The sequence below is a fragment of the Oncorhynchus masou genome, unplaced genomic scaffold (assembly GCF_036934945.1).
Source record: "Oncorhynchus masou masou isolate Uvic2021 unplaced genomic scaffold, UVic_Omas_1.1 unplaced_scaffold_893, whole genome shotgun sequence".
NCBI classification, from domain to species: Eukaryota; Metazoa; Chordata; class Actinopteri; order Salmoniformes; family Salmonidae; genus Oncorhynchus; species Oncorhynchus masou.
In genome coordinates, this window is record NW_027016860.1 from 166,073 (window position 1) to 180,254 (window position 14,182).

The 14,182-nt window shown below is 40.9% G+C and overlaps 1 protein-coding gene across 6 annotated transcripts in view; it reads right to left on the bottom strand.

The window, feature by feature from the left end:
* Positions 1-5,222: 5,222 nt before the first annotated feature.
* LOC135539268 (myosin heavy chain, embryonic smooth muscle isoform-like) overlaps positions 5,223-14,182 on the bottom strand; it is a 94,261-nt gene continuing 85,301 nt past the window's right edge. For 3 of the 6 annotated variants that reach the window (XM_064965101.1, XM_064965100.1, XM_064965095.1), the window contains 5 exons: positions 13,951-13,971; positions 13,128-13,148; positions 10,143-10,163; positions 8,275-8,349; positions 5,223-7,835 (listed from right to left, as the gene is read on the bottom strand). In XM_064965101.1, the coding sequence (XP_064821173.1) occupies positions 7,678-7,835; positions 8,275-8,349; positions 10,143-10,163; positions 13,128-13,148; positions 13,951-13,971 (296 nt within the window). In that variant the 3' untranslated portion in view covers positions 5,223-7,677. The remainder of the gene's footprint in view (positions 7,836-8,274; positions 8,350-10,142; positions 10,164-13,127; positions 13,149-13,950; positions 13,972-14,182) is intronic. The other 3 variants (XM_064965099.1, XM_064965098.1, XM_064965092.1) reach the window with 2 other exon arrangements.

Consider the following 14,182-nt stretch of genomic DNA (forward strand, 5'->3'; position numbering starts at 1 on the left):
GAGGACTACAACATTCTCTATACACGGTTATAGAATATTCAGGAAAGATATACATTCTCATGGAGGACTACAACATTCTCTATACATGGTTATAGAATATACAGGAAAGATATACATTCTCATGGAGGACTACAACATTCTCTATACATGGTTATAGAATATACAGGAAAGATATACATTCTCATGGAGGACTACAACATTCTCTATACATGGTTATAGAATATACAGGAAAGATATACATTCTAATGGAGGACTACAACATTCTCTATACATGGTTATAGAATATACAGGAAAGATATACATTCTCATGGAGGACTACAACATTCTCTATACATGGTTATAGAATATACAGGAAAGATATACATTCTAATGGAGGACTACAACATTCTCTATAAACGGTTATAGAATATACAGGAAAGATATACATTCTCATGGAGGACTACAACATTCTCTATACATGGTTATAGAATATACAGGACAGATATACATTCTCATGGAGGACTACAACATTCTCTATACATGGTTATAGAATATACAGGAAAGATATACATTCTCATGGAGGACTACAACATTCTCTATACATGGTTGTAGAATATACAGGAAAGATATACATTCTCATGGAGGACTACAACATTCTCTATACATGGTTATAGAATATACAGGAAAGATTTACATTCTAATGGAGGACTACAACATTCTCTATACATGGTTATAGAATATACAGGAAAGATATACATTCTCATGGAGGACTACAACATTCTCTATACATGGTTATAGAATATACAGGAAAGATATACATTCTCATGGAGGAGGTGTTGCCATGTATGTCCAGAGTCATATTCCTGTTAGGCTGAGAGAGGATCTCATGTCAGATGATGTGGAAGTAATATGGCTACAGGTTCATCTACTTAAAGCCTTGTAGGAAGTTTCTATAGACCACCATTTAATAAAAGTCCGTATTTAGACTATATGTGTGAAATGTTGGAAAATATATGTGATATCAACAAAGAGAGATATTTTCTAGGTGACCTAAATATTGACTGGTTGTAGACAAGCTGCCCACTCAATAAGAAGCTGCAAATAACCCGTGCTTAGATTCTAGTTAAAGTTATCAGTCAACCTACCAGGTCATTTACAAAACAGAACAGGAACTAAATCATCCACCTGTATTGATCATATATTTACTACAGAAATCTGCTCTAAATCTATATCCACACATCATAATATAATAGCCATATCTTGAAAACCAATGTTCCAAAGACTGGACCTAAAATTGTGTATAAACGATCATACAAGACGTTTTGCAATGAATGTCATGTTGAAGATGTGAAAAATATTTGTTGGTCTGATGTGTGAGGAACATCCGGACGCTGCACTTGAAGCAACTGAAACAGCTTCTTCTGGTTACTGATAGGCCCATCATGAAACGAACTGTTAGAACTGCCAAATGCCCTCAGATAGATTATGAATTGAAAAACTGTATGGCTGAGAGGGATGAGGCAGAGGGAATAGCAGATAAGTCAACCAACACAGCAGACTGGAAAACATACAGTAAATTGAGAAATCAGGTAACTAAACTAAACACAAAGAAGAAGAAACTAAACTATGTAACAAAGATAAATTAAATATAGAATGACAGTAAGAGTCTGAATGAAATTCCAGGCCAAAGGACAAACTCGGCTCATTGAGGCAGAAGAGGTACAGAACGGGCCTCGGGTGGGGAGGAGGTACAGAACGGGCCTTGGGGTGGAGGAGGTACAGAACGGGCCTTGGGGGGGGAGGAGGTACAGAATGGGCCTGGGGGGAGGAGGTACAGAACGGGCCTTGGGGGGAGGAGGTACAGAACGTGCCTTGGGGGGGGGGGGGGGGTACAGAACGGGCCTTGGGGGGGAGGTACAGAACGGGCCTTGGGCAGGGTGGAGGAGGTACAGAACGGGCCTTGGGGTGGAGGAGGTACAGAACGGGCCGTTGGGGGGGGGGAGGTACAGAACGGGCCTTGGGCAGGGTGGAGGAGGTACAGAACGGGCCTTGGGGTGGAGGAGGTACAGAACGGGCCTTGGGGGGAGGAGGTACAGAACGGGCCTTGGGCAGGGTGGAGGAGGTACAGAACGGGCCTTGGGGGTGGAGGAGGTACAGAACAGGCCTTGGGGTGAAGGAGGTACAGAACGGGCCTTGGGGGGGGAGGAGGTACAGAACGGGCCTTGGGGTGGAGGAGGTACAGAACGGGCCTTGGGGGGAGGAGGTACAGAACGGGCCTTGGGGTGGAGGAGGTACAGAACGGGCCTTGGGGGGGAGGAGGTACAGAACGGGCCTTGGGGAGGAGGTACAGAACGGGCCTTGGGGGGGGAGGAGGTACAGAACGGGCCTTGGGCAGGGTGGAGGAGGTACAGAACGGGCCTTGGGGGTGGAGGAGGTACAGAACAGGCCTTGGGGGGAGGTACAGAACGGGCCTTGGGGGGAGGAGGTACAGAATGGGCCTGGGGGGAGGAGGTACAGAACGGGCCTGGGGGGAGGGAGGTACAGAACGGGCCTTGGGGGGAGGAGGTACAGAACGGGCCTTGGGGGGAGGGGGGTACAGAACGGGCCTTGGGGGGGGGGGTACGGAACGGGCCTTGGGGGGGCGAAGGTACAGAACGGTCCTTGGGGGGGGAGGAGGTACAGAACGGGCCTTGGGGGGGAGGAGGTACAGAACGGGCCTTGGGGGGAGGAGGTACAGAACGGGCCTTGGGGGGGAGGAGCATAATGGAATACATTGTGACTCCTGTCATGACGTTGCCCTATTTGGATATATATATACCAACCCCCTACAACTAGGCTGCTGTGAGAGAGAGGTCATAAATTCCTGAGGAGACCCATGGCCACACAGTATAAGAGGACGGTACATTTTCATAGAGAACAAAGGAATTTCTTCCACCTCACAGAACTTTATCTTTTCGGCAGTATATGACGAGCAAGACAGCAAAGTATTGCATCATGATATGGGTGGCCTGTTACGCACAATACAGCTACGCTTGGAAGATCAAATCAAATGTTATTGGTCACATACGCATGGTTAGCAGATGTTAATGGTCACATACACATGGTTAGCAGATGGTCACATACACATGGCTAGCAGATGTTAATGGTCACATACACATGGTTAGCAGATGTTAATGCGAGTGTAGCGAAATGCTTGTGCTTCTAGTTCCAACAATGCAGTAATAACCAACGAGTAATCTAACTAACAATTCCACAACTACTACCTTATACACACAAGTACAGAACGGCATAAGCAAGATGCAGTAGATGATATAGAGTATAGTATATACATATGAGATGAGTAATGTAGGGTATGTAAACAAAGTGGCATAGTTTAAAGTGGCTAGTGATGCATGTATTACATAGAGATGCATGAGATGATATCGAGTACAGTCTATACATAAGAGATGAGTAATGTAGGGTATGTAAACATTATATTAAGTAGCATTGTTTAAAGTGGCTAGTGATATACTTTACATCAATTTCCATCAATACCCATTATTAAAGTGGCTGGAGTTGAGTTAGTGTGTTGGCAGCAGCCACTCAATGTTAGTGGTTGCTGTTTAACAGTCTGATGGCCTTGAGATAGAAGCTGTTTTTCAGTCTCTCGGTCCCAGCTTTGATGCACCTGTACTGACCTCGCCTTCTGGATGATAGCGAGGTGAACAGGCAGTGGCTCAGGTGGTTGATGTCCTTGATGATCTTTATGGCCTTCCTGTGACATCGGGTGGTGTAGGTGTCCTGGAGGGCAGGTAGTTTGCCCCCGGTGATACCTTGTGCAGACCTCACTACCCTCTAGAGAGCCTTACGGTTGTGGGCGGAGCAGTTGCCGTACCAGGCGGTGATACAGTCCGCCAGGATGCTCTTGATTGTGCATCTGTAAAAGTTTGTGAGTGTTTTCGGTGACAAGCCAAATTTCTTCAGCCTCCTGAGGTTGAAGAGGCGCTGCTGCGCCTTCTTCACGATGCTGTCTGTGTGGGTGGACCAATTCAGTTTGTCTGTGATGTGTATGCCGAGGAACTTAAAACTTGCTACTCTCTCCACTACTGTTCCATCGATGTGGATAGGGGGGTGTTCCCTCTGCTGTTTCCTGAAGTCCACAATCATCTCCTTAGTTTTGTTGACGTTGAGTGTGAGGTTATTTTCCTGACACCACACTCCGAGGGCCCTCACCTCCTCCCTGTAGGCCGTCTCGTCGTTGTTGGGAATCAAGCCTACCACTGTTGTGTCGTCCGCAAACTTGATGATTGAGTTGGAGGCGTGCGTGGCCACGCAGTCGTGGGTGAACAGGGAGTACAGGAGAGGGCTGAGAACACACCCTTGTGGGTCCCCAGATGTTGTTACCTACCCTCACCAACTGGGGGCGGCCCGTCAGGAAGTCTAGTACCCAGTTGCACAGGGCGGGGTCTAGACCCAGGGTCTCGAGCTTGATGACGAGTTTGGAGGGTACTATGGTGTTAAATGCTGAGCTGTAGTCGATGAACAGCATTCTCACATAGGTATTCCTCTTGTCCAGATGGGTTAGGGCAGTGTGGTTGAGATTGCGTTGTCTGTGGACCTATTAGGGCGGGAAGCAAATTGGAGTGGGTCTAGAGTCTTCAATTCAATAAAGTCTTTAAGTCTTTGATGTTAATTACTAGTCTGCAGCTAGGAATTCGGTATCATTGAACGTGAAGAACGACAAACATCCATTCTACAACAACACGAATGAATGTCATTCTGAACTATCCACTCTAACCACGACAGAGAGAGAGAGAGAGAGAGAGAGAGAGAGAGAGGACGGAAACTCTCCAACAGAAACTAACTTTTCAAAAGCGATCAAGACGACACACTGAGCGTAAATAAATATATTGATTGAAATTGTTCCCGAATGAGTGAGCGTTCATGTGCAAAGGATTAGCATTTCAATTGTTATAATTAACTCTGTAGTGACTTCTTAGTCGACCCCTTTTGTCTAACAAGCCGCCAAGCCTCCTATCATTTCTTGTAACCATATTTACTTTGTCTGTTTGTTTATGCATTTCTTTGAATTACTTAGTAATAAATAAATTATTTAAGACAATTGATGTATGAAAGACTAAGTGAAGACTGGGTTCGTATTATATTTATTTATATTATTTATTTTATATTTCCACAACACAGGTCACCAAGGAAACAGTGACACTACCTCGTAACATTCAATAATGTTAAATATCACACTGGAGTCACGTTCTGACACAATGGTGTCATAGTTTATTAAAACAATAAATCATCAATACATGGAAAATACCATTCAACTGTATAAACATGATCAATATATAATATACAGTGGGTCTGGAATTATAGACACCCTTGATAAAGATAATAATGACTGTATAAAATACATCAATATATAATATACAGTGGGTCTGGAATTATAGACACCCTTGATAAAGATAATAATGACTGTATAAAATACATCAATATATAATATACAGTGGGTCTGGAATTATAGACACCCTTGATAAAGATAATAATGACTGTATAAAATACATCAATATATAATATATAGTGGGTCTGGAATTATAGACACCCTTGATAAAGATAATGACTGTATAAAATACATCTATATATAATATACAGTGGGTCTGGAATTATAGACACCCTTGATAAAGATAATAATGACTGTATAAAATACATCAATATATAATATACAGTGGGTCTGGAATTATAGACACCCTTGATGAAGACAATAATGACTGTATAAAATACATCAATATATAATATACAGTGGGTCTGGAATTATAGACACCCTTGATGAAGATAATAATGACTGTATAAAATACATCAATATATAATATACAGTGGGTCTGGAATTATAGACACCCTTGATAAAGATAATACTGACTGTATATACATGATCAATATATAATATACAGTGGGTCTGGAATTATAGACACCCTTGATAAAGATAATAATGACTGTATAAACATGATCAATATATAATATACAGTGGGTCTGGACTTATAGATGAATAATTTAAATACTGAGCTCTATCATCTGCTCAACAACATGTCAATTATATTATTTTATACTAATACGATTGATCTGATTAAAATATTTAGTTTAACAAGTAGTATTTATTTTCTAAATGATTGACCCCCCTAAAGAGTAATAAACTAGTCACAAGGTCAGTATCTGGTTCTATATTCATAGCAATGACATCATCACACTCCTGTAGATTTTGGCTGTCAATCATTTTGACCCCTAACCTTTTACAACAAAAATACATTACACAAACATATATTTCTCTGAACAATTATATTATTTTAAAATAATATAATTTACAATGTATTTTGAGCATACAATAGGTCAGTACATTATTTATTTAATATAGTCATGATCTTCAGCAAGGGTGTCAATAATTTGACCCCTCTGTATATAATCAAGGTGACAATAAAAAAGTAGAGCAAAATTTAACACTTAAAGTCAAATAAAAAACTGGCACATTGACATGAAGCTAAAATATAAACATTTCAATAAATGGTTTTATCAGTCTTGTTCACAGAAGCAGGTTGAAGTTGACAGGTTGAAGCTACAATAGAAGCTGACAGGTTGAAGCTACAATAGAAGCTGACAGGTTGAAGCTACAATAGAAGCTACAATAGAAGATGACAGGTTGAAGCTGACAGGTTAAAGCTACAATAGAAGCTGACAGGTTGAAGCTACAATAGAAGCTGACAGGTTGAAGCTACAATATAAACATTTCAACAAATTCTAACTGGACATAAGAGAGTCTGTACCAGGAGACATTAGTCCTGTGGTCTGGTTGATATACCTGATGATCAGGTACTGGACATAAGAGAGTCTGTACCAGGAGACATTAGTCCTGTGGTCTGGTTGATATACCTGATGATCAGGTACTGGACATAAGAGAGTCTGTACCAGGAGACATTAGTCCTGTGGTCTGGTTGATATACCTGATGATCAGGTACTGGACATAAGAGAGTCTGTACCAGGAGACATTAGTCCTGTGGTCTGGTTGATATACCTGATACATTACAATAATGAGACATTAGTCCATTATTCCATTCAAACTCTATAGTTATAGTCTCTCTATAATAACCCAGCTTTGTTAGGTGGGACAGGTCTCTATAGAAAGTTATAGTCTCTCTATAGTAACCCTATAGCATATAGTTATAGTCTCTCTATAGTAACTCAGCTCTATAGTTATAGTCTCTCTATAGTAACCCTATAGCATATAGTTATAGTCTCTCTATAGTAACTCAGCTCTATAGTTATAGTCTCTCTATAGTAACCCTATAGCATATTGTTATAGTCTCTCTATAGTAACCCTATAGCATATAGTTATAGTCTCTCTATAGTAACTCAGCTCTATAGTTATAGTCTCTCTATAGTAACCCTATAGCATATAGTTATTGTCTCTCTATAGTAACCCTAGAGCATATAGTTATAGTCTCTCTATAGTAACCCTATAGCATAGAGTTATAGTCTCTCTATAGTAACCCTATAGCATATAGTTATTGTCTCTCTATAGTAACCCTATAGCATATAGTTATTGTCTCTCTATAGTAACCCTAGAGCATATAGTTATAGTCTCTCTATAGTAACTCAGCTCTATAGTTATAGTCTCTCTATAGTAACCCTATAGCATAGAGTTATAGTCCCTCTATAGTAACCCTATAGCATAGAGTTATTGTCTATAGTAACTCTTCCTCCCCTCTCCATCTCATCCAGATCATCATTCTGTGGTCCAGGACCCAGTAAAGGCCTCTTCTCAGGTAAAGACCCTGAACCAGGTAAAGACTTCATCTCCATCCCTTCAATCCTCTTAGACTCTATTAAAGATAGAAAGGAACAACATCAGAATAACCTGACCAGACAGAGAGAGAGAGAGAGAGAGATAATAAACTGACCAGACAGAGAGAGAGAGAGATAATAAACTGACCAGACAGAGAGAGAGAGAGAGAGAGAGAGAGATAATAAACTGACCAGACAGAGAGATATAATAAACTGACCAGACAGAGATATATAATAAACTGACCAGACAGAGAGATATAATAAACTGACCAGACAGAGAGATATAATAAACTGACCAGACAGAGAGATATAATAAACTGACCAGACAGAGAGATATAATAAACTGACCAGACAGAGATATATAATAACCTGACCAGACAGAGAGAGATAATAAACTGACCAGACAGAGAGAGATATAATAAACTGACCAGACAGACTGACCATTGTAGAAACATTAGAATCATAAAGACTGATTACTTTGGGAAGGAGTCTGTGTTTCCTGTTGACCTCCTGGAGAGGTGGAGAGGGATTGGATGGTCTCTCTAGCTTTCCCTGAGGACAAGAACAGATAGTCAGATATAATACATACAGTGCCTTGCGAAAGTATTCGGCCCTCTTGAACTTTGCGACCTTTTGCCACATTTCAGGCTTCAAACATAAAGATATAAAACTGTATTTTTTTGTGAAGAATCAACAACAAGTGGGACACAATCATGAAGTGGAACGACATTTATGGGATATTTCAAACTTTTTAAACAAATCAAAAACTGAAAAATTGGGCGTGCAAAATGATTCAGCCCCCTTAAGTTAATACTTTGTAGCGCCACCTTTTGCTGCGATTACAGCTGTAAGTCGCTTGGGGTATGTCTCTATCAGTTTTGCACATCGAGAGACTGAATTTTTTTCCCATTCCTCCTTGCAAAACAGCTCGAGCTCAGTGAGGTTGGATGGAGAGCATTTGTGAACAGCAGTTTTCAGTTCTTTCCACAGATTCTCGATTGGATTCAGGTCTGGACTTTGACTTGGCCATTCTAACACCTGGATATGTTTATTTTTGAACCATTCCATTGTAGATTTTGCTTTATGTTTTGGATCATTGTCTTGTTGGAAGACAAATCTCCGTCCCAGTCTCAGGTCTTTTGCAGACTCCATCAGGTTTTCTTCCAGAATGGTCCTGTATTTGGCTCCATCCATCTTCCCATCAATTTTAACCATCTTCCCTGTCCCTGCTGAAGAAAAGCAGGCCCAAAACATGATGCTGCCACCACCATGTTTGACAGTGGGGATTGGTGATGAGCTGTGTTGCTTTTACGCCAAACATAACGTTTTGCATTGTTGCCAAAAAGTTCAATTTTGGTTTCATCTGACCAGAGCACCTTCTTCCACATGTTTGGTGTGTCTCCCAGGTGTCTTGTGGCAAACTTTAAACAACACTTTTTATGGATATCTTTAAGAAATGGCTTTCTTCTTGCCACTCTTCCATAAAGGCCAGATTTGTGCAATATACGACTGATTGTTGTCCTATGGACAGAGTCTCCCACCTCAGCTGTAGATCTCTGCAGTTCATCCAGAGTGATCATGGGCCTCTTGGCTGCATCTCTGATCAGTCTTCTCCTTGTATGAGCTGAAAGTTTAGAGGGACGGCCAGGTCTTGGTAGATTTGCAGTGGTCTGATACTCCTTCCATTTCAATATTATCGCTTGCACAGTGCTCCTTGGGATGTTTAAAGCTTGGGAAATCTTTTTGTATCAAAATCCAGCTTTAAACTTCTTCACAACAGTATCTCGGACCTGCCTGGTGTGTTCCTTGTTCTTCATGATGCTCTCTGCGCTTTTAACGGACCTCTGAGACTATCACAGTGCAGGTGCATTTATACGGAGACTTGATTACACCCAGGTGGATTGTATTTTTCATCATTAGTCATTTAGGTCAACATTGGATCATTCAGAGATCTTCACTGAACTTCTGGAGAGAGTTTGCTGCACTGAAAGTAAAGGGGTTGAATAATTTTGCCTGCCCAATTTTTCAGTTTTTGATTTGTTAAAAAAGTTTGAAATATCGTTCCACTTCATGATTGTGTCCCACTTGTTGTTGATTCTTCACAAAAAAATACAGTTTTATATCTTTATGTTTGAAGCCTGAAATGTGGCAAAAGATCGCAAAGTTCAAGGGGGCCGAATACTTTCGCAAGGCACTGCAATAAACTGACCATCAATTGTATATAACAGATAGATGTTGGATGGTTTAGATGGTCTCTTCAGAACAAGAACAGATAGTCAGAAACACATGTTAGTGAGTTATCTTAACATGACAGACACACGTGAACAAAGACACACACTACTTACTCAGTTCTTCTTTGAGTTCATCTGGTGTAAGAATTAAATAAAGACAGTGAGATAGTGATAATTAAATAATCATTGAATCATGAGATTTATACACTATATGAACAAAAGTATGTGGACACCTGCTATTATCTAACAGTAGGTAGATACACTACATGACCAAAAGTATGTGGACACCTGCTCATTGAACATCTCATTACAAAATCATGGGCATTAATATGGAGTTGGTCCCCCTTTGCTGCTATAACAGCCTCCACTATTCTGGGAAGGCTTTCCACTAGATGATGGAACATTGCTGTGGGGACTCCATTCAGCCACAAGAGCATTAGTGAGGTCTCCCTCTCTCTCTTCTCTCAGAGGACCTGAGCCCTAGGACCATGCCTCAGGACTATCTGGCCTGATGACTCCTTGCTGTCCCCAGTCCACCTGGTTGTGCTGAGCGTCAGTATAGAGACAAATTAGAGTCGTATTTCAATGGCTCAGACACAAGAGGTACGTGGCAGGGTCTACAGTCAATCACGGATTACAAACAGAAAGCCAGCCGGCGTCTTGCTGCCAGACAAATTAACACAACTTCTTTGCTCGCTTTGAGGACAATACAATGCCACCGACACGGCCCGCTACCAAAACCTTTGGACTCTCCTTCACCGTGGCCAACGTGAGTCAAACAGGCCACCACTCAGAGCCTGGTTCCTCTGGTCAACCCAGTACAGCCAGTAGAGGACTGGCCACCCCTCAGAGCCTGGTTCCTCTCTACCCAGTACAGCCAGTAGAGGACTGGTCCCCCCTCAGAGCCTGGTTCCTCTGGTCTACCCAGTACAGCCAGTAGAGGACTGGTCACCCCTCAGAGCCTGGTTCCTCTGGTCTACCCAGTACAGCCAGTAGAGGACTGGTCACCCCTCAGAGCCTGGTTCCTCTCTTCCCAGTACAGCCAGAAGAGGACTGGCCACCCCTCAGAGCCTGGTTCCTCTCTAGGTTTCTTCCTAGGTTCTGGCCTTTCTAGGGAGTTTTTCCTAGCCATCGTGCTTCTACATCTGCATTGCTTGCTGTTTGGGGGTTTTAGGCTGGGTTTCTGTACAGCACTTTGTGACATCAGCTGATGTAAAAAGGGCTTTATAAATACATTTGATTGATGGATTGATGCCGGGCGATTAGGCCTGGCTCGCAGTCGGCGTTCCAATTCATACCAAATGTGTTTGATGAGGTTGAGGTCAGGGCTCTGTTCAGGCCAGTCAAGTTCTTCCACACCGAGCTCAACAAACCATTTCTATATGGACCTCGCTTTGTGCACGGGGGCATTGTCATACTGAAACAGGAAAGAGCCTTCCCCAAACTGTTGCCATAAACCTGGAAGCACAGAATCGTCTAGAATGTCATTGTATGCTGTAATGTTAAGATTTCCCTTCACTGGGACTAAGGGGCCCGAACCATGAAAAACAGCCCCAGAACAGTATTCCTCCTCCACCAAACTTTACAGTTGGCACTATGCATTGGGGCGGTAGCGTTCTCCTGGCATCCGCCAAACCCAAATTAATCTGTCGGACTGCCAGATGGTGAAGCGTAATTCATCATTCCTGAGAACGTATTTCCACTAGTCCAGAGTCCAATGGCGGTGAGCTTTACACCACTCCGCCCGATGCTTGGCATTGAGCATGGTGATCTTAGGCTTGTGTGCGGCTGCTCGGCCATGGAAACCCATTTCATGAAGTTCCAGACAAACAGTTATTGTGTTGATGTTGCATCCAGAGGCAGTTTGGAACTCTGTAGTGAGTGTTGCAACCGAGGACAGACGATTTTTACGCCCTTCAACACTTGGCGGTCCCATTCTGTGAGATTCTGTGGCCTACCACTAAACGACTGACACATTTTTGCTCCTAGATGTTTCCACTCCACAATAACAGCACTTACACTTGACTGGGTTAGCTCTAGCAGGGCAGAAACCTGACGAACTGACTTGATGGAAAGGTGGCATCCTATGACAGTGTCACGTTGAAAGTCACGTTGAAAGTCACTGAGCTCTTCAGTAAGTCCATTCTACTGACACTGTTTGTCTATGGAGATTGCATGGCTGTGTGCTTGATTTTATACACCTGTCAGCAACGGGTGTGGCTGAAATATAATCAGTGTAATATATAGTGTAGTTAATCAGTATAATATATAGTGTAGTTAACCAGTGTAATATATAGTGTAGTTAACCAGTATAATATATAGTGTAATATATAGTGTAGTTAACCAGTATAATATATAGTGTAATATATAGTGTAGTTAACCAGTGTAATATATAGTGTAATATATAGTGTAGTTAACCAGTGTAATGTATAGTGTAGTTAACCAGTGTAATGTATAGTGTAGTTAATCAGTATAATATATAGTGTAGTTAACCAGTGTAATATATAGTGTAGTTAACCAGTGTAATATATAGTATAATATATAGTGTAGTTAACCAGTATAATATATAGTGTAATATATAGTGTAGTTAACCAGTGTAATGTATATTGTAGTTAACCAGTGTAATGTATAGTGTAGTTAATCAGTATAATATATAGTGTAGTTAACCAGTGTAATATATAGTGTAATATATAGTGTCATTAACCAGTGTAATGTATAGTGTAGTTAACCAGTATAATATATAGTGTAATATATAGTGTAGTTAACCAGTGTAATATATAGTGTAATATATAGTGTAGTTAATCAGTGTAATATATAGTGTAGTTAACCAGTGTAATGTATAGTGTAGTTAACCAGTGTAATATATAGTGTAGTTAATCAGTGTAATATATAGTGTAGTTAATCAGTGTAATATATAGTGTAGTTAACCAGTGTAATATATAGTGTAGTTAACCAGTGTATTATATAGTGTAGTTAACCAGTGTAATATATAGTGTAGTTAACCAATGTAATATATAGTGTAATATATAGTGTATTAATTTTTTAAATCACTTAAATCAATGAAATGCATGCAGACTTTCATGGAGTTGTGCAACTCACCCCTCTCTCCTTTGACCTCCTCTGTAGACAGATGATAGAGATGATAAAACATGATGCATTATGGGTACTAGAACATGAAGACAGACTACATCCTCTCTATTCTGACCTCCTCTGTAGACAGTAGATATAGATATAGACAGTAGATAAAACATGATGCATTATGGGTACTAGAACATGAAGACAGACTACATCCTCTCTATTCTGACCTCCTCTGTAGACAGTAGATAAAACATGATGCATTATGGGTACTAGAACATGAAGACAGACTACATCCTCTCTATTCTGACCTCCTCTGTAGACAGTAGATAAAACATGATGTATTATGGGTACTAGAACATGAAGACAGACTACATCCTCTCTATTCTGACCTCCTCTGTAGACAGTAGATAAAACATGATGTATTATGGGTACGAGAACATGAAGACAGACTACATCCTCTCTATTCTGACCTCCTCTGTAGACAGTAGATAAAACATGATGTATTATGGGTACTAGACCATGAAGACAGACTACATCCTACATATATCTGACTATCTAACAGATAGATCCATATATCTGACTATCTAACAGATAGATCCATATATCTGACTATAGATAAACAAGAACAGAAAGTCAGTCAGAACACGTTGGTGAGTAACAACATCACAATTAAATAAAGATAGTGAGACAGTGATAATTAAATAATAATTGAATCATGAGATTTATACACTACACCTGCTCATTGAACATCTCAACAAGAACAGAGTCAGTCAGAACACACGTTGGTGAGTAAATCTTAACATGACAACGCAGACACACAGACACAAACACACACACTACTTACTCAGCTCTCCTTTGAGTTCATCTGGTGTAAAAATAAAACAAAGATAGTGAGATAGTGATAATTAAATAATCATTGAATGATGAGATGTATACACTACATGACCAAAAGTATGTGGACACCTGCTATTATCTAACAGTAGGTAGATACACTACATGACCAAAAGTATGTGGACACCTGCTCAATGAACATCTCATTCCAAAATCATGGGCATAAATATGGAGTTGGTCCCCCC